Below are 20,917 nucleotides of genomic sequence, written 5' to 3'. Positions count from 1 at the left end.
ATCACGCGGCGAGAGAGATAGCGAGCACATTTGCCGGCTCTATCGGTCTCTCTCGCGCCACGTATAAGGTCCCCACCCTCCCGCTACCGGCCGCAGTTCCCCGCCGACCGCGCGGCGATCAACACTTATACAGAACAACATAAAAACACATTATGGGCATACAAATATTTTCATGAATTCTAATCTATATGTGGGCTTCAGTATGGCGATCACCACCCCCGAAAGTGACAAATACTAGTCTTTATTGAGGAGGTGGTAGATCGCTTACACATACTGAAGCCTCCTATGCTACATTAAAACCCCAGGAAGGGCCGCCAAGTTGGTGCATGTACTTTTACGTCGGCAACACTCCCCCCTGCCGAGGAGGCATCTCTGCGCCGACGTCGTCCTTGATTTGCAACACGGCGAGCTTGACGGCGGGTCGTGTGTAGGTTCCGGTGGCTGTCTGGACCCGGGCGCTCCTGACTTGTCCATCCTTCCCTGGTGTGACTGCTATGACGCGTCCCCGCGGCCATTCATTCCGCGGGAGGGCGGCGTCCGTTATTATGACCAGGTCATCGACCATGATCGGTGTGGCGGCCTGTTGCCACTTCCGTCGCTGTGCCAACGTCGGGAGATATTCCCTCATCCATCTTTTCCAAAATGCGTCGGCTAGTTTCTGCGCCACCCGCCATTGTTTTCTGAGGCACAGTTCGGGCGGCGCGTCTCTGTAATCGGCCAGATGCGGCTGGGCCCCGCTCGACCCGATGAGAAAGTGCATCGGAGTCAGCGGAGCGTCGTCTCGGCTATCAAGCGAGACGTGGGTTAGGGGCCGAGTGTTTACTGTGTACTCGGCCTCCGCTATCGCTGTCATTAGCGTTTCCTCTCGGGGGGCTTGTTCCTTTAGAATCACCATAAGCGCCCCCTTTATCGACCGGACGAGCCGTTCCCAGGCTCCCCCCATGTGTGGCGCCGATGGCGGGTTGAACACCCATTTGATCCCTCTCCTTGTCGCCTCGTTCTGTAGTTCGGGATCGTGGGCTAGTTCCTTCATGGCGGCCGCCATCTCTTTGTCTGCGCCTCTGAAGTTCGTCCCGTTGTCCGAGTAGAGCGTTGTCGGATGTCCTCTGCGGGCCGCCATCCTTCTGAGGGCCTGCACCGTCGAGTCAGTACTCAACGACGGTGTAATTTCAATATGCACGGCCCTCGTAACCATGCACGTAAACAGGGCCCCGTATCGTTTCTCCCGGCGTCTTCCGATAGTTACGTATACGGGCCCGAACATGTCCACCCCACAGTGGGTAAAAGGCCTTACGTGATGACGAGTCGGCCGGCAGGCAGCTGTCCCATGAGCGGAGGCTGCGGGCGGGCCTTCTGTATTCGACAGTAGCGGCACTCGTATATAATTTTCCTTATATTTGTCCGTAATCGTGTTATAAAGAACTGTTGTCTGAGTTCGCTGAGTGTCCGCTCTGTACTTGCGTGTTGCCGCGACTCGTGATAATGCCTTATCAATAGACGCGTATAGGCGTGCGCTCCGTCCAGTATGACGGGCGCCTTTAGTTGCTCGCTCACCGCGGGGGCTTCCATAATTCGCGTCCCCATTCTGAGGACGCTATCTTTATCGAGGTAGGGAGTGAGGCCCAGCAGGCGGCTGTTCCGCGGGAGGCACTCCCCCCGTCTAATTGCGGCTATCTCGGCGTGGTAACTGTCTGTCTGGCTTATGAGTATCCACGCCCTCTCTGATGCCTTGAGTTCCGGGGCGATGAGTGTCGCGCTTCCTGTATTCTTTTTCCTGCAGCGGTTTATGAAGCGCAACACCCACGCTGTAGTCCTGATCAGTCTCCGCCAGGAGGAAAATCTTCTTTCGTCCGGGAGGGCTGTCATCACGATGGCACTGTTCGCACACTTTATTTCACGTGCGCTTTTCCCTCTCAGACTTGAAGGAATCGCTTCCATTACGGAGGGATCATTACTCGCCCAATTCGCGAGGATGAATCCGCCCCGCCGTAGTAGTTCGCTGACATCGTGGCGCAGTTGTATCGCCTCTGTTGCACTGTCTACGGCATCCATATAGTCGTCCATGTAGAATTTATTTCGCACAGCATCCCTGGCGGCGGCCATCTCTTGCCCGTGATCTTCTGCGACTTGATTTCTCACGTACTGTGCGCTGCTCGGTGAACACGCCGCGCCGAACGTCATCGACGTCATAATCATTTCCCGAATTTCTTCTTCGGGACTATCGCGCCAGAGGAACAGCTGCGCCCTCTGGTCTTCTTTTCTTATTTTAATTTGGAGAAACATCTCCTTATATCTGCTGCCAGCGCGATCTTTCCCTCGCGAAATCGCATTATATTTCCCATAAGCGATGAGAGAAGGTCCGGGCCGTTGGCCAACATGTCGTTCAATGACTTCCCGTTGCAGCGGCTGGCGGCGTCAAATACTATCCGTATTTTATCCGGTTTATTCACGTTCGTCACTGCGAAATGCGGCAAAAACCAAAGCCCACTCGCAGTGTCTTGTCTTTCAGCCAGCGTCAGTTCCCGGGCATACCCCTTGTCTAGATATTCTTTAATCTTTAACTTGTAAGCCGCGGCGAATTCACTGTTTTTACTGAACTTTTTCTCTATGCTTAAAAATCGATTCAGCGCTGTACGGCGATTATCCGGTAAACACATTCGATTGTCTTTCCACAGTAGCCCTGTCTCGTACTGTCCTTGCGGTAGGAAACGTGTCGTGGCTCTCATGGTTTCTGTGGCTCGCGCCTCCTGACGCGATATCTTGGCTGTCGAACTTATACCTAACGCGTCGACGGCGTAATTCTGTTTAACTAGATTTTCTAGTCTCTGTTCTGTACTAAGCGCCATTAGTATGCTGGCGTTAGTCTGGCGTGTCCGCCCACCGTGTATCACCTTTCCTAAGGCTGTCACTGAGGCGATGTATTCCCCGCATCTCCGTGCCTCTCTCGTCACTATGAGAGAGGCGTTATCTTGGCCGATGAGTAACTGCGGGCACACTTGTCGCATCCTGCCTTCCCCTTCAATCACGGGCTGTAGCGGCAGACTCAGCTTCTGTATTGTGTTTGCGCGGAGAGTGAATAAATCTTCCGTAACTCCGCGCACTTTAATTGTGACTTTTCTTGATGCACTATCTGTTACGCACATTCCGCCGGCACCGTGGATTTTTAATCCTCGAGTCTCTCCCGGCGCGCCGATGTCGTTTGCTATTTTTGCGTCAATCAATGTCACGGTTGATCCCTCATCTAGTAACGCGTACGCGTTCACTCGTCCTCGCGGACCACTTAACATGACGGGAATCACTTTTAGGAGGACCGGTTCCTCCCGAGCGTAGGTGCTCGTCACTATATTATTCGTCCGCGAACTGTGGCCGTAATCGTAGTTTCTTTCATTTGAACTCGCGGCGCGGGTTTCGTTCGCGGTCGGTCTGTTTCCCCGGCGCCCGCCGCTGCAGGCGTGTCGCGGCGGGCATTATTATCTGGCGCTCGTATATCGGCGCTAGACCGAGCTTCACTGATATCGGCACTATTTCTGTCGTGTAATGTCTTGTGATGTGTTCGGCGACATCCATCGAGGCCGCACTTTTTTACATTTCTACACTTTATCGCCCGATGAGTGTTCGATAAACACGAAAAACACAAATTCTTTCGCTTCACTATGTCCCATCTTTCCGAAATACTACACTCTATGTATTCCTGGCACGTTTGTAGTAAATGTCCTCGTCCGCACAAAACACATGACGCTACACTTTTCCCGTTTCCCTCTGTTGAAATCACTGTATGCACTTGTTCTCGCTTCTGTGGCTTCTCGCGTTGTTTTCCGCTGTACACTTGCGGCTCTATTCCGCCGCCTATCATCGAAGATTCCGTTAAATCTTCCAAGAAGAGCGCGAAATCCTTCGCGGAGGGCCTCACCCGGTTTCCTCTTCTGCTGTACCACCAGAGAGACTTCATGCACAGCGGTAACTTGCTCACTAGTTCGCTTAGTAGTTGTGGCGTAGACATGTAATCGCCACCGAAGCCTTCTAAGGTCGCTATCGCGTTCCGAACTGCGCTAGACAGATCTACTAATGCTTGCGTAGATCCGTCGTTCTGTATGCAGCGGAGCCTTCTCACTTTTTCCAACAAGGAAGACGCTACAATGTCCGGCTGGCCGTAGTGTAGCTCCAACGTCTTCATTATCACCCTCACTTGGCTTGGATCCACTAGTAATGACGACACAGATTCTCTTGCCCGTCCTTTTAACGCACGCTGTAGACGCAGGAGGTTTTCTGGATCCGAAAGGCAGCACATCTCCGTCGACTGAGTGTACTGCGATTTGAAAGTAGCCCATTCCTGCGGCTCTCCGGCGAAGGCGGGTAGGTCCTTGGCAGTAGATTGGCGCGCTATCATGGCGCCGACTCTGCTAACGTCCTCTGGGGCTGAAGTCGGGCTTCTTCCTTGCGAAGCCTCTAGTAGAATCGCCATTTTTGACAGCACCGTCATGATGCCGTCCATATCCGTAGTACGCGGCGCGGGCTCGGGATTCGTCTCCAAGGGCACGCGTCGGTCTTGATCGTGTAGTGAAGCACGGAGCGTTCGAACCTGCGTCCTCAGCCGCTGGACTGTATCTTCGGATGTGTCCGACTCGGCTGAGTCCTGATCTGTAGCAGGGTCTTCTCTCGGTTCCGTGCCTCCTCGACCCGAGCGGAGTGAAGGGGTTCTCGAAGTCATCTCTAGGCGCTCTGCGATGAATATCCGGCTCGAAGGACCAACTTGTAACAGACGCGGCGGATCACTGCTTCGTCCGTAGCAATCGCGCCCGTCACAAGAACTGTATTTCTATAGGTGCTGGTGTCAAACGCAGAGTGGCCGGGCGTAGGCGGGCCTCGGCCGACGAACGATAAGCTCCGGGGGAGGTATCGTCGCCTAGAGATCCCTTGCGGGGTCGCTAGCGAGTAGCGCTGGCGGCCGCAATCCTGAGTCAGGCAACCGGGTTGTAAGGCCGGTATCTCTCCGTCGGTGGGAACGGCGGGGTGTGTTCCGGGGAAGTATCCAAGGGTCCAAATTATCCGGGGTCCAAAATCCAATCCAAAGAGTATCCGAGTTCCAAGTCCAGGGGGGTAGCGGTGTTCGAATCCAGGTGGCGATGAGGTCCGGTTTGAAGCGAGGTAGGGAGGTGAAGTGGAGAGTAGAAAGCCTTAGTAGTGTGGTGAGATGACTGACTTTATTTTTCCCCGGCGGGGCTATATATACAACATTTTGCCGTGCGGCGGTGGGCTAGGCCAATAGCGGGCGGTGCTAGGTTGACCAATCACGCGGCGAGAGAGATAGCGAGCACATTTGCCGGCTCTATCGGTCTCTCTCGCGCCACGTATAAGGTCCCCACCCTCCCGCTACCGGCCGCAGTTCCCCGCCGACCGCGCGGCGATCAACACTTATACAGAACAACATAAAAACACATTATGGGCATACAAATATTTTCATGAATTCTAATCTATATGTGGGCTTCAGTATGGCGATCACCACCCCCGAAAGTGACAAATACTAGTCTTTATTGAGGAGGTGGTAGATCGCTTACACATACTGAAGCCTCCTATGCTACATTAAAACCCCAGGAAGGGCCGCCAAGTTGGTGCATGTACTTTTACGTCGGCAACAACGTGCCTATTAATGATTCAAGCCTCTTTTGTTCGAAAATAGTATAGTTGCAGTCTTTTGTTTCATTAAGTAATATTTTTTTATGGGGCGGCTGCTGATAGTAGTGATATACTTTTTATTCCGAAGAAAAGAGTTATCTGTGTGAAATAACCCTCAACGTGTTTCTTTAACTCGATGACTACTCTCAACTAAATATTCTGAAAGTGGTAATCGAGTGGAGATAAGTCCGCCTTGCAGTGTAGTAGTTGACCCGTTTGTCTACACGCTTATGATTCTGAGTTCAATTTCTGGCAGAGTGGACGTGAAATATTGTTTCAAATGTAGTTACGCACCTGAAGCGTAAGACTGATTACCTACCGTAAGTACACACATATATGGATTGGCACCTGAAGTGTAAGACTGATCATCTTACTTTCATGCAACAAAAATGAACGAGATACACTACGGTTGATGTACTTATGCAGTTCCCTAAGCACAGTTAGATTCGGTGTAATAATAAATTAATTACAAACTCTGAGATAGGAGAAATATGCATTTTTTTGCGATTTTGACTAGGGGAAACATTTTTAAGAAGTAAATATTGAAGTCTCCGTCTATTCTATTTCCGCTCTCTAATTGGAGCATATGGTGTCCACGAAAATCCTCCGGGAATTTCTGTCGGCTGCCAGCTCCTGTGCATCCTCCCAAGGCAGGTTTGCGTCCCGTAGTTCTTATATGAACTGCCGACAAACAGTCAGAAGTGGACGTCCAGGACGTCGATAACCTGATGCCTTGTAAAGTAGACAAGCGTAGTTAAGGCTCTCAGGAAGCATCCGCAGTACATGGCCAAGCCAACCTCATCGCCTCCGCTTGATGACAGTTCTCACCGGAGTTTGCTGCACCCGTTCTCTTATTACTTCATTCCACACAAAGTCAAATCGCCACACACCCAAAATTCTTCTGAGACGCCTATTCTCAATACTTATTATTTTGCTGTTTTGGGCCCTAGTGAGGTGCCACGATTCGCATCCATAGAGGAGAACAGGTGTTATGCAGGTGTTATATAGGCGGCATTTGGCTTTCACTGAGTAAATATACGATCTGCAGACAGCCTTCATACTGTTGAATGTGGCACCTGCTATTCTTAGCCGCACTCCCAGTTCTTTTTGAAAGCTGCCATTTTCCGTAACATATTTATTTATTTATTATTTATTTTATTTTATTTGGGAAATCAACAGTTCTACATACATATTTTTAGCAAACAAACAGATATAGTGTATAAACTCAGAACTAATAACAGATTTCCACATAGTATACAAAGTTAGTAAAGAAAATATTACATATCAAATAAATACATACAATTTATACATAAAAAATGTTATTTTTCATGTACTCAATAATCAAGGATTTTTTAAATATTTTTTTTTTTTTATATACTCCTATGTTTTTTAAATTCTCGACACGGATATAGTCTAACTACTCCTCCTTATTCCGACTGTAATTATTTCTGTAAAGATATTTATTTTTAAGTAGGATTAATTTTTAAATTGGTAAACTTCACCAACAAGCCACAAAAAATGGCTTAGTAAGGTCTTTGTATATATTAGGTGTACTTTTTTTTAATGCATCTTAATTTTTATTCATGTGTACTTCTATAATTATTAATAAATTAATAAAATAATAAATAGACAAATAAAATGCAAAACCCACCATACACCTTTACTATAGTTGTGGCCTCCTGGCCTGTTGTGGTGCAAAAAAGAAATAATAATTTTTTAAAAAAATAATTTTAAAAAAAAAAATTCAGCGTACATAACGAATAATCTTGATATTCAGAACATTGATATAGGAAATATGCTTACATAAAAACATATAGATAGGTATGTATACTGAAAATATTATTTGAGTTTGTACATTGCGTGCAAATAACCATTTTCGGCAATAATTTTAAAAATATTTGTAGATTATTATTTTTATATTTATATTATAAAATGCGTGTTATTATTTTCAAATATTCTAGGGATGCGCCTCATCCACAATATGTATGGGCGGAACGCGCCCGGTATAAGGATAGAAAGTTTAGGAGAGTGAAGAAGGGTGCTTTGAATATTTAAAATATCAAAAAGTATTGTTTTTTTTTTATACTATTATCATACAAGTTAAGTTCATACGTTTTTAAATATAATAAATTATGTAGGTTTATGCAATATAAACTCTAAAACACACAAAGGCTGGCCAGTTTCTACGTGAAAAGGGGTCTCGCTATCTGCTTCAAATGCAGGAAAAGACTAAATCAACATGAATATACTGGAATTGTTGAGAGGTTTAGTACTTAGTACCGCTCTGAACTGGTGTGGTGACTGTTTACTGTCGCAGTAATTTCGGAACTAGCATGTGACACATTTCCAGCAAACGTTATGTTCAGCGGCCTGCAACTTCTGATATACGAGTATTAAAACCGTTAATGTATGGTTATTTACGGCAATTTTATACGGTATAAAGTTTCGTTGTTAAAATACGAGGAGTATTTTTTTAATAAAAAGGGTATTTTCATTCATATAAACACGTTTAAGAATTAACAAATCCTTTAAAATGCGAAAAAAGTAATAAGATTTTTTTATGCAGATTACTTTGACAAATATTACACATATTTAAATAGATACCTAATTTTTATTTTATTTTTATTTTTATTTATTAAGGAAAAACAACAGTTGTTATATAAGAATACAAAATATAAAAAATAATACATACATCCAGTTAAAGTTATTCTCAAATATAATGAGAGAGCATGTTACACCGTAAAAAGAAAAATAATATATTACATGAGAAAAAAAAGAGCTCTGAAGAAGAAATAGAGTGGAGGAGTGGAAGAGAGGGATTTTCATAATATAGTTGACCAATTCAAAATTTCGATATTATAATAAAATAAACATAATTAAAGGAACATAAACTTTTTACACACTGACAAATGTTTTATTTTACAGTGTTTCAAAAAGTTTTTTTTTTTAAGTCACAAAATTTTGTAATAAAAATATCTGAATGGGGACAAAGTAAATTAAATTTGGAGCAGCTACGATAAATAAACGAGTTTTGAACATAATTTTTTTTGGGAAATAAATTATTAAAAAAATGAACTTGTCGTGTTGACTTTACAATTGACAATGACTTACAATTGATTGAAATACGCTCCAAGAGATATGGACTATCGATAAAATTGTTTAAAATTTTGAAGAGGAAAGACAGATCGAAAATGCTTCTACGTTTAGTTAGGGAAGTTAAACTATGAAAGGAAGAAGAGTCTTCATACGAGTCAAAATATGTAAGAGATTTACGATCCAGAAGTTTAAGGAATCTATTCTCTATTCTATCTAGTTGTGATCGAGGATTCCAAACAACAGATGCAAACTCAAGATGGCTGCGAACGTATGCATTATATGAGATTTTGAGGGATGCGGTTGTTTTGAATGGTCGAGTGGTGCGTATAATAAAGCCCAGATTTCTGTAAGCCCTATTTATAGACGTCTGAATATGGGAATCAAATAAAAGTTTTTCATCCATAATCACACCTAAATCTCTCGGCTCGTTTTTCCGGACAAGACAATTACCGTTAATTTCATAATTGAAAATAATTTTATTTATATTTCTAGTGAACGAAATAACGAAACATTTATTTGTGTGTAAGAATAGCTGGTTATGGTAACAGTAATCCGCTAGTTTATTTAGGTCGTTTTGTAATTCCCAACAATTATTTTCTAACTTAACTTTTAAAAATAATTTAGTATCGTCAGCAAACATGAGAAAATTAGAATGTTTAATAAATTTGCCAATGTCATTTATGTAAATTAAAAATAATAAAGGTCCTAAGTGGGATCCTTGAAGAACACCAGATGTAATGTAGATGCTATTTGAGTTAAATTCTAATACAGCTACTGTTTGACTTCTATTTTTGATATATGATATAAGCTATCTGTACAAATCACCTTGTATACCCATTTCCCATATCTTGCGAAGTAATATATTATGGTTGATTTTGTCAAATGCCTTAGCGAAGTCGGTATAAATTGTGTCTACTTGGTAACCTTCTTGCATGGCAGATATTATAAAGTGATTAAACTCAATGCAGTTTTTATCAGGTCATGGTAAATTTAATCAAAAATAATTTGTTTTCAATAGTGTTGATTCCGCTTCGTACTGCTGCGGATATCCCAATCAGTCTTCTGAATACATCGTGTGGTCCTGTCCCTTTTCCCCTCTCTATGATTACCGAATGGAGCTTCTCGCTACTATCCGTGGCCTTGGTCCTGTCGAGTATACAGATCCGATGGCTTCCGAAAATAATTTCAAGCACTTTAAAAAGTTTTCGAAAAAAATACGGTGAATTGATCATGTCCAATTAATTGAATCCCAAAAAGTGAAGAATTCACTTCCTTCTTTTCTCGATCCAATGAAGTACATGTTATCTACTTCTGGATTACTTTCTTTTAGCATAAAGATGTTAAGACTACCGCATTACAGAGGGCTCCTTCGGACAGCTTTTCTCGTTTGGCAACAAGCAAATTTTCCATGTATCTGGGCACCGCCAAGGAGACTTGTGTCCTCAGATGCGGTGTGCGGTATGTGGTAGGCAAGCTGTTTTACTTCGAGATTTTCCATCATTGTCTGAAATTCTTGACAATATACATCTGCAGTTACAGTTATGCAAGATTTAATAAAGCCATTTTGGGTAACGCCGACACTGTACCACCATACCGTCACCGTAAGCTTCTTTTGGGTGATTTATCGTTTGGGCATTGTTTGGCTGGAGCTCCTTTATTCAACTACTGCGACAAACGATTACGAATGTCTCACAAGATTTGTTTATCTTTGCAAGTAACGATCCGACTCAGAATTCCCTCGTTATTATGTCGGTTTAGCAAAGCACTGCAGGCGTCGACGCGACCTTGCCGCTGGCACCCATTCGCCTCATAACCACTTCCCAAGCTGCTTTACTTTGCCGAATTTATGTAAATGACTTGTTCTGTCACTTACGTTGAAAGCTTCTGTTCTTTTATTTCTGTTCTCTTCTCTTCTTTCTTTAGCTTCTGTTCTCAGTCGTTGTTTGAGATGGGTCCGTTTTCAATATCACTTCCAATTCCACGTCCATTTTAACCTTAGTCTCCGGTCTTCCACGGGGTTCATGGTTGAGGTCGGAATTTCCTGAACGTTAGCATCAAAGTCAAAAACGTGCCGTGCGTTCGCTTGCGGTATTTAGCCGATACACACCATTGATGTGTTATGCCGTCTAACGGAACTCGTATTGAAAAATAATGTAAATTTTAAACTTATTAGACAACAGCTGGAGGCGCGATGCAGAAGCTTGGGTAAAGATCTATGCGACATCCCATCGGCGATAGGTAATAAAGAACTCACACGAGAGGTAGTATCATACATAGTCAATATAGTGCAGGCGATTGGTAAAATAAACCAAAGTAGGGAACAAAATGCCGAACACTCCTCTAGTGGAACGGAAAGCCTGTTGACTACTACCAACAGGCCGGCTTCTCCTGAAGAGTTTTAAGTGGTTTCCTCTCCACATGAGCAAATGCTGAGAAGTTTCTGATTGGCCCACATTAGTATATCCCTCCTGATCCCAATAGCCAAGATAAATTTAAAGAAATTTAATTGCAGAAAAATCCACTTTTGAAATATAAACGTTGTATATTATAAGCAAGGTAAATAATAAAGCAACTCCCATAAAAAAAATGGAGAAAACTTTTTAGTAAGAAACGACGAAAAATCAAACGACTTACTAATTTTGAAAAAAAATAACATGGTTTAAGCCATTTAAATATTTCCGATCACTTTGCTTTACAATATTTTTTCCTACCGTTGCGCTAAAGAACGCCGAATTATCGGTTTAAAATCATATTATTTCGATGTCGTTTTCAACTAATAGTTAATAAATTATTGTAGGCACTGGAAAATGGAAACCAAGTCGTAGTTTTACTAAAAGGTTAAACGAATGAGTTTTTTATAAGCATAAATTTATATTTGAATTTTCTCATTTCAGATACTGGGCTGTCACCAACGTAGACTATATTCACACTAGAAACGAGCGAAGAATATTCACCATGATCGTTTTAGTGTGGAGTGTAGCCCTCATAGTCTCCCTCGCACCACAGTTCGGGTGGAAGGACCCCGACTACCTGGACCGCATCACACTACAGCAGCGCTGTTTGGTCAGCCAAGATGTCTCCTACCAAATATTCGCCACCTGCTCTACCTTCTACGTCCCCCTCCTCGTCATCCTCGTCTTGTACTGGAAGATATTCCAAACGGCCAGGAAACGGATCAGGCGGAGGCGCGAACACCAAGGAGACAACAAGAAAGCCGCCGCCAAGCCTGACGTGGACGCGCCAAACTGCGACAAACACTCCACGGTCAAAAAGAAGTTCCTCAATCTCAAGAGATACGGAAAGAAGAACAGGTCAGCTAAGACTGCAGAAACACTCGCCGCTTCCTTGCTCCTAACTGAAGGGCAATCCACGACGACAGTAGACACAGTAGACGACCTCCACGATGCGCAAGCGAGGCACGAACAAAAAACAACGGCGTTCACAATTTCGGAAAAAGTAGCCACTACGAATTTGTCTAGCAACTCACAAAACGTCCAAGTAATCGGCTCGACAAATGTTTCACCGGAGAAATCTTCCACCGCAACCACTACGAACAACGGTTCGAATAGCCACCAAAGCCACATGAGTGACATCAGCAGAATAGAGATATTAAACAAAAACCAAGGCAGTGTGACTTCCGCTGTGGTCGAACGCAGTACGCCCGTGGAACATGCGACCGTTCACACAGCTCGCGAAAAAAAGGAGAGCCTGGAAGCCAAGCGTGAAAGAAAAGCTGCAAAAACTTTGGCCATCATCACCGGAGCCTTCGTTGTATGTTGGCTTCCGTTCTTCATCATGGCACTCGTGATGCCGATCTGCCAAGACTGCGTTATAAACGATTACATGGCCAGCTTCTTCCTATGGCTCGGTTATTTCAATTCAACGCTCAATCCCGTAATTTATACAATTTTCAGTCCTGACTTCCGGCAAGCTTTTGCGAGGATATTATTCGGCAGACATCGAAGGAGAAGGCCGAAGAAATATTAAAAACAAACTTGTCAGTAGGTAGTAAAATGGTGGCATGTATATAACTTTTTTACCATTTTTCTCTGGATGTAATATGAGAATGCAAATTTCACGATAGTCATATGAGAAAATTCCTATAAGTTTACTAATTAATGTACTTAATATTTATAATGATACAAAATTGCTGTGCTATAAAATGTTTTGTAAATACAAATGATTTATTTTGGATCAATTATTTATTTCTTGTCATGATTGAAGCCCATAAAGATGGCTATAAATGTTGGTATTAAGTAAAAAACATATCTGTTATAATAACTTAAGTAGATAAATGAAATTGTGTTACATAATTAGTTATTATAAAATAACCAGAAGTAAATGTTATTACAAAATATCTAATATTTAAAATGCTGAACAAATAAAATGCAAAAACTACATAGTTATGTAAATAAAATAAATATTTATTATCACTAATGAAATATGATTATAAAATATTGTTAATAATTATTATCGCAATAGATATTCTAAGACAACGAATGCCTAGTGAGTAATTTCTTGTTATATATATTATGTACTTACAGTAGAATGAAGCTATAATTTAATTTAAATTATACTGTAATATTTTTAATTAAAGTATGTACGCTTAAGGTGTAATTAAAAAAAACAATAAGAAATATATAGTTTATTTAAAAGAACTAATATTAGATAGATTGTTACCTCAGAAGTATATAATACAATATTTATGAAAAATATAAGTAAATGATTAATTAAATATCTACCTATAGAATATTATGTAATATTTCTCTTTAGAACGTTCAATACTTTTGCTCAACATTATGTTTAAAACTTAAATTAGATGTTCAATGTTATGAAATTCTATGAGAAATGTTTAGTACGCTCAGTTCTAACATAAAATTATTTAAAATAGACAGTTTTTGCATCTGCAGACATTTTGTTTTATGAAATTGAAGACTTGGATTCCAGAGCCCAGAATTCTAGCCTTCAATAGTGATTCATTATTTTTCCATCTTAAATTTACTGTAAAATTTACTTTGTTACTTAATTTAAGAAAACACACATTGATTTTGCTTTTAAAGGACGTATATAAATATATTGTTGAACTATTGTTCTTTACTTGTATAAATATAAATATTTATTTATGGGACATATTGAATCCCTCGCTACTTAAATTATCTTATTGCAAAGATAATATTTCTATAAAAATACAAAATTCATTTGTGACTTTGCGTCATATTTTACATATATCAGGCTGAGAATTTGATTGTTCTCTCAGTTTATTTATATTCCCATTAGAACGATCAAATAATTAGCCGAATCAAAGTAAAATTTAAAGTAATTATTACATAAGTGTTATACTTTCAGCTTTCTCAAATATTTATACAAAAACATATAATTATATATATATATTATTAAACATACTCATTGCTATTTGAAGCATTTATTAAATGTTATGAAAAATCAAACTATCAAATAATATAACAAAATGTAATTTTGGTGGAACAATGCTTGTAAATATTGAGGTAAAATAAACGCATTTAAATTTATTTATTTTTTATTATTATGTATACAAAAATTACACATGACACAATTAAACATTATGTTAATGTCACGAATTGCTAGATAAATCCGTGTTAAATCGGGACTATACAAAACCATTCAAGCAATTTAGTTTGAATGCTCAACTAATTAATAAAAGTGTGCTCAGTTAATATGTTAGTGCCTGTCGGCGACCCACGTAAACATACCAATTTCATTTGTGTTATGCACACTAGAATATTTTATTTGAAAACTTTCGGCCACATACACATAAGCTAAGGTTTATTAAAGATTTTATTGGACTGTACAGATTAAAGATGCTTTAAAAAATTAACAGGTATTTTAAAACAATTATTTTCCTGGAACAGTTTCACAAAAATAAATTAAACTCCTACTGTTAGCGAAAAACTAAAGATTCGGGATATTACTAATTTTTTAAATTTCGTGAAACCGTTTCTAAAATCAATAATAAATATACAGTTTAAAGTAGGGTGCCAAGTTTTTATTCCTTTGCTTATAAACCGCGACTCCACAAGCAAGGAAAAATTTGATCCTGGACGGGGGTGATTTCAACAGATATTTTTGCCCACACTACTCTAAACAGTTATTTTAGAAACGGTTTCAGGAAACAGTTTAATTTATGAAACAATAATTGTTTTTGTTACTCATTTAAAATAACTGAAATACCTTTATCTATACATTTATGTATATAATATTGAACTGACATAAATAAACACATATAACGCAATAAATTAACACACAAAAAAAAATACAGATGAGAAATTATTTACATTTCGTTTACACATGATGGTGCTCCATTGGCATATTTATTCCAATATTTCGATTATTTGGTTTATGAGGGCAAGCTGGACACTGGACATTCTTAAGCTTCGGGAGACAGCCTAAGGACTATGAAATAAGAGACACCTTTATAAATCAACATTTAGAAACCTCATGCATGGCTGAATAACAACTAGGAAGTTTATTACTATGAGAAATTGGATATAAAAAATGTTTTCTTACCTGCAGTAAAAAGTAGAGCATTAAATTGTATGGCGGAGTTTCTCAAAAGTGTATTAAAAAAATATTTAACTAAAACGAACTGCTTTGAACGACGTCTATATATAGTAAATATATCGTAGGCAATCAAGAGAAATTGATCAAGTGACAAAATCAATGATGTTCAGGGGAGCCATTTTAGTGTTTTTCTAGAGTTCAATTGCTTCTCAAAGATCAGATTTTTCAAGTAGGTGGTTGGTTATTTTACATTATATGTATGGTACTTTCAACTTTAATGTAAAGTTTAAACATATTTAAAAAACATTATCACTTTTATATTAAAAAAATCAATGGAAAAACTTAGTCAATTTTACCTGTAAATTTGTCATGAAATTTGGCAGATAATCATTTTTGTTTCGTTCATTGAGGGAGGTAGTATTTTATTTTATTTTATCACTATAAATCATGTTTGTGGGATTTTTAATTTCAATAATCCATTTTTTTATATTTATGACGGTTAAATAAACATAGAAATACAAAATAAATGGTAATGAACAAATAATTAAGAAGTGTTACGTAATAATCTAAAGAATTTTTTTTTTTAATGAACTTTTTACTAAAAAAAAATCGTAACTGTCAAATACAAAACGTATACCTACTAACTTACTAACTACTGACTACTAACTCAACTGTTACTTGGTCAATTCGTTGGATCTTAAATTTACTAATAAACGTGACTATGTGTGTTGGTCACTTTACTAGTCAAAAATCTGTGAGCTTCTATCAAATGGACACATATTTTACAAATTAAATTCTTTTTAGAGTGTCAGATTGACTTGGCATTTTTACCAGTCAAGCATTATGCTAATACGATGTCAAAAACTCAATAATCTCAATTTCGTCATTTTTGCAAATGGTCACTTTTACTTGTATAACCACGATATATAGACGTTACATATTTATTTTATTTTTGTTTTTAAGTTTATTCAATGAAAAGAGTGTACAATATTACTACTAAATTCTTTTTTTTTTAAATTTAATACATATTGTTGAGGAGTGGACGAGGTGTGAAAAATACCTCGTCCCTCCTGAAGTAAAATTTAGAGTGGACTGTATTGTTAGGAAATGGAGGTTGCGCAACTCCACTAACCTGCTGATGATGAGGTGTGATGTGTGCCGGTACCCTGGTGAAGCTGGCGGTCGTAAGACGCTGGCACAGCTTGTATGGAGCTGGCGGTCTAAATGGACGCTGGCACAGCTTGATGAAATATATTTTAAGCACTTCACTTGACTGATGTTCGATTAGTACTGATTATATAACATTTTTTTCCGGCACTCATACGTAGAATTATTGTTGCGTTTTAGTGCGCTAGGAAATGGGAAGGACGAGTAGGTAGGTATGGATTTGGTTGAGAGTCGGTCCGAACCATTGAGATATAATATATAGAGAAGACAACCCCATACAAATCCGAGCTAAAATATCGTCCCCAAAGGAAAGGGAATGACCAGCGGAGGGAGCAAGTGTCGCACGTCATATCAGGTCGACTTAGGCAAGCAAAACACCTAGTACAGTAAAAAGCACGGACTGTGTAAACACGTAAGTCGGTCTACTGTAAGTTTGTAAGTGAAAATTCTTGATAAAATTCATTATAGAAATAAAAGACGAGTGATACTTTAATACACAAATTTGGAATATCACAAATATAAAATCACACTCACGAAGGATGGGACACTAAAAATACAAATAATATATATACAATACTTAAACTCATTAAAATAGCATTATATCAACTCATTAGTTAACCCGAAATTTTTTTGTTAATTATCCTTAAGATAAAAATAAATTTATCTAATTTACTTTCATACAATTTTGAATTCTCTATCCTTACCTCTGTTTTGTATAAATACACTGAACTCCTTAATAAAGATACCAGTCTCGAAGATGTCGCGAAAGCGATATGAAACCGGTCACTGGATGTATCAAATTTGTGGATTAAAGTATCACTTGTCTTTTATTTCTATAATAAATTACTGTAAGTTCCATTCAGTATGTCGCTCCCTTCCGCATACGCGTCACTTTTGTCTGTCGTTTCACTATACGCCCGACTATCTGAGCAGAACAGAGAAAGGTGATAACTCACGAATTGGTAACATATTAATAAGATGTATTATGACATTAAAATACATGTTTTAAATAAGTATTGATTAAGATAAGAACATCACTTTCCTGTAAGTAAATCCTGAAAGGTTATACCATCGCTTTTCCAGATCGTATTGTGCAGTATCTTAGCATACATATAGGCATTTTAGTAATTGCGAGGAGACAAAAGTTCAAAAGTGGCCGGGGACTGCTCGCAACAGACTGAAGTCCGTTTTATCAAACACATGCCAATTGCCCGCAGGTTGAGGGACCATATTTCAAACGCTCATGTTTACTCTAGTTATAAACCTAAATGGTCCGAACACATATATTTACATTAATGTTTCCCGTTACCTAAAAGAAAAAACAATTCTTCAATTTGCGGGTTAAATTTTTGTTCTCGTGTGTATACTTAACGCTGGCAAATGTTTTTATTAAAAAAACTCAGAGTAATCATTTGCTACTGTTAAAGAACCACTTGCTGTATTGCATGGCACCAAAGCGTTCCAAATTTTTGGTTTAACAACAATCATGTAACGGACTCTTGCAATTCTCGACCTGAGTACCTACATTCTAATGGAGAGTTCTTGCTATATGCTGATGATTTGAAGCTATTTAGAGAAATATTGCACAAATGACATACTTCACCTTCAAGGAAACATCGATATACTTCTCAAGTGGTGCGAATCCAACCATTTGTTTTTAAATGCAAACAAATGTTTTCACATGTCTTTTTGTCGTTCACGAAACCTCATTCCACCATCAAACTCAATTAACGACACTTTAATAACTACTGTCCCACTAATCAGAGATCTTGGGGTAACTTTTGATGAAAAGCTAACCTTTACGCACCATAGAATGACATTTGCTCATAATCAACAAGGCTTTGCAGATGCTGGGCTTCATTATCCGGAGTACAACAAATTTTAGTAGCATTGTTTCTATAAAATCTCTGTATTGTGCTCTGGTCCGATCACAACTAGAATATGGCATCGTCAATCTGGAGCCCACTGTACAACTGTACAACTGCAACTCTTTTAACTTGGAAAGAGTTCAACGGAAGTTTTTAGGCTACATACAGTTCAAAAAGGGTAAACCTATAAATGAAATTTGCTACCAAACTTTTGTTTGAGTTGAGGTTACCATAGCTCTCTACCAGAAGGACAAATGCTGACCTCACTCTAATGCACAAAGTGATATGCACCATAATAGATTGCCCAAAATGACTGTCCCTGATAAACTTTTATGTACCCACAAGGACCACCAGACTCCGACACATGTTCCAGGGTGAGAACAATAGGACGAACTTTAGCCACCATTCTCCCCTGGCACGCATCCACAGAACACCTTTTAATTATGTTGGACTTGCTCCACACTTTCTATTGAATGGCCATCACCTGAGTTCTCCTCTTTTTGATTTCTATTCATCTTTACTTATTTACTCTTTCTTTTCTTTTTTATAATTAACAAATTAGTGAAATAATTCTTATTATATTTTGTCTCTATTATTACTATAATACTTTATGTACTTCTTAAGTCTGGGGGTTTATGAAATAAATATATAAATATCAGCAAAGCGTGCATCCACTTTTTCAAACGAAATTAATGGTGCTTTCGTTGTCCGTCCCTCTTCACAAAGAGCGATCACTTTGACTCCTCTACTAATTTCTATTACTTTGAGCATTGTCAATCCCAAACCATTCTAGAAAACTAAAAAACCTAAAAACTAGACAGTAAGGATAATAGCAGAAAAGTTCAAAATTTAGTTCATGTTTATGCCACCCCCAACATACACTTTAACCCTTTTCCTCCTTATCAATTCTTGTTCCAGAACAAAGCGGTACATACATATACCACAAGAGTTGAACTTAATGATTTCTATAACTTTATTTTCATAATAAGTCTCATGTTACAATAGTATCATAATAATGTACACTGGTAGATTAGTCTACCACAAAACTAAAAAACCTAAAAACTAGACAGTAAGGATAATAGCAGAAAAGTTCAAAATTTAGTTCATGTTTATGCCACCCCCAACATACACTTTAACCCTTTTCCTCCTTATCAATTCTTGTTCCAGAACAAAGCGGTACATACATATACCACAAGAGTTGAACTTAATGATTTCTATAACTTTATTTTCATAATAAGTCTCATGTTACAATAGTATTATAATAATGTACACTGGTAGATTAGTCTACCACTCAGATTTTCAAATGCAATATGTTTAATACAGTAAAACCTCGTTTTTACATTTTCCCGCTTTTTACACCCAAATATTTAGGTCCTATTTTTTTTCCATACATTCGCATTCAACTTTCTCCCCAATTAACGTTTTTCATAACCCCGGTTTTACGTTGATTCAATCTGTCAAAAGACGAGCCGCGCCGCCGCGCGAATGGTGAATAAAATCAAGGTAAATAAAAAAATGTGTAAATCATTGTTTGAAACTAAATTCAAAGTAGGTACATGGTAATTGACCATTTTGTTAAAGTGTCTTATTTTGACGTCTTACTAAATAGTGACATGCAGTTGACGCATGTTTAGGAAGAATAAAGTCTTTGCACATCAATAAATTATGATGCAGAAAATTTAAAAAAATGGCAATATAAACATTATTTGATGTTATACACACATAATGTGAAAAGGGGATAGTTTAAACACTTATGCTTTGCATGCTTTTGCACATGTACATGACAGTTGAAATTTTGTGGTGCCATACTAAAAATGAGTGATATCATATGAACAAAATTTCCCAATATTTAGGGAAAAATCGTTATATGCATTTTACGCAAATTCAAATTTTTATTTTCGCGTTTTTAAGGTTATTAAATTAAATTGAATTACTTGTGCTATATTTTTTTTAATTCAATAAAAATAACAGCAGTTTTGTTTGAAAAAATACAAAATATTTTTATTATATTATATATATATCATTGGTAAATATGAATAATCCCCTATCAGGACAGTTCTTACAATTTTTCTGCAGTAAATTTAGTATAGTCTTGTACAATAATTATATTTTAATGAAATTTAATTTTTTCCATACATTTTTCATTTCCTCCCTTTAAAGTTTTCGTTGGTTTTTCACTTTTTTGTTGCTCCCTTGAAAAATGTAAAACGGGTTTTACTGTATATTAAAAAGAACAGATTTTATTAGGTTCGAAAGACATAGATAAAAAAATGTGTCCTTTGAAGGGTAAAACGTGACTTACTTTTACTCCTAAATTTGAGCTACTTTAATTCTTCATACAATTATTTTGGTATTTTGCAATAAATTAAAGTTATATACATTCAACGCATAGTGGGCGTATTTTGAGAGTTACTTATGACTTTCCTCTTTATATGGCATAACATAATACAAATGTTAAAATGGCCGATTGATTGCAATGCAAAAGCGGTTAATTGCAACCGAGTATAGAAAAACTCGGTTGCAATTAATACTATATGGAGGAATTTGGACATGGAATTTAAATGTAAATAAAAAGA

At 38.7% G+C, this 20,917-nt stretch overlaps 1 protein-coding gene across 1 annotated transcript in view; it reads left to right on the top strand.

The window, feature by feature from the left end:
* LOC148282424 (5-hydroxytryptamine receptor-like) overlaps positions 1–14,267 on the top strand; it is a 281,204-nt gene extending 266,937 nt beyond the window's left edge. Inside the window, exon 5 of the mRNA XM_088225117.1 lies at positions 11,664–14,267. Within this exon, the coding sequence (XP_088081243.1) occupies positions 11,664–12,756 (1,093 nt within the window). The 3' untranslated portion in view covers positions 12,757–14,267. The remainder of the gene's footprint in view (positions 1–11,663) is intronic.
* Positions 14,268–20,917: the final 6,650 nt, after the last annotated feature.

Source organism: Micrasema longulum, unplaced genomic scaffold, assembly GCF_059751315.1.
Source record: "Micrasema longulum isolate JH-2025_06_02 unplaced genomic scaffold, ASM5975131v1 h1tg000331l, whole genome shotgun sequence".
NCBI classification, from domain to species: Eukaryota; Metazoa; Arthropoda; class Insecta; order Trichoptera; family Brachycentridae; genus Micrasema; species Micrasema longulum.
The sequence above is the reverse complement of the archived record's forward strand: the minus strand, read 5'-3'. Positions and strand labels throughout refer to the sequence as shown.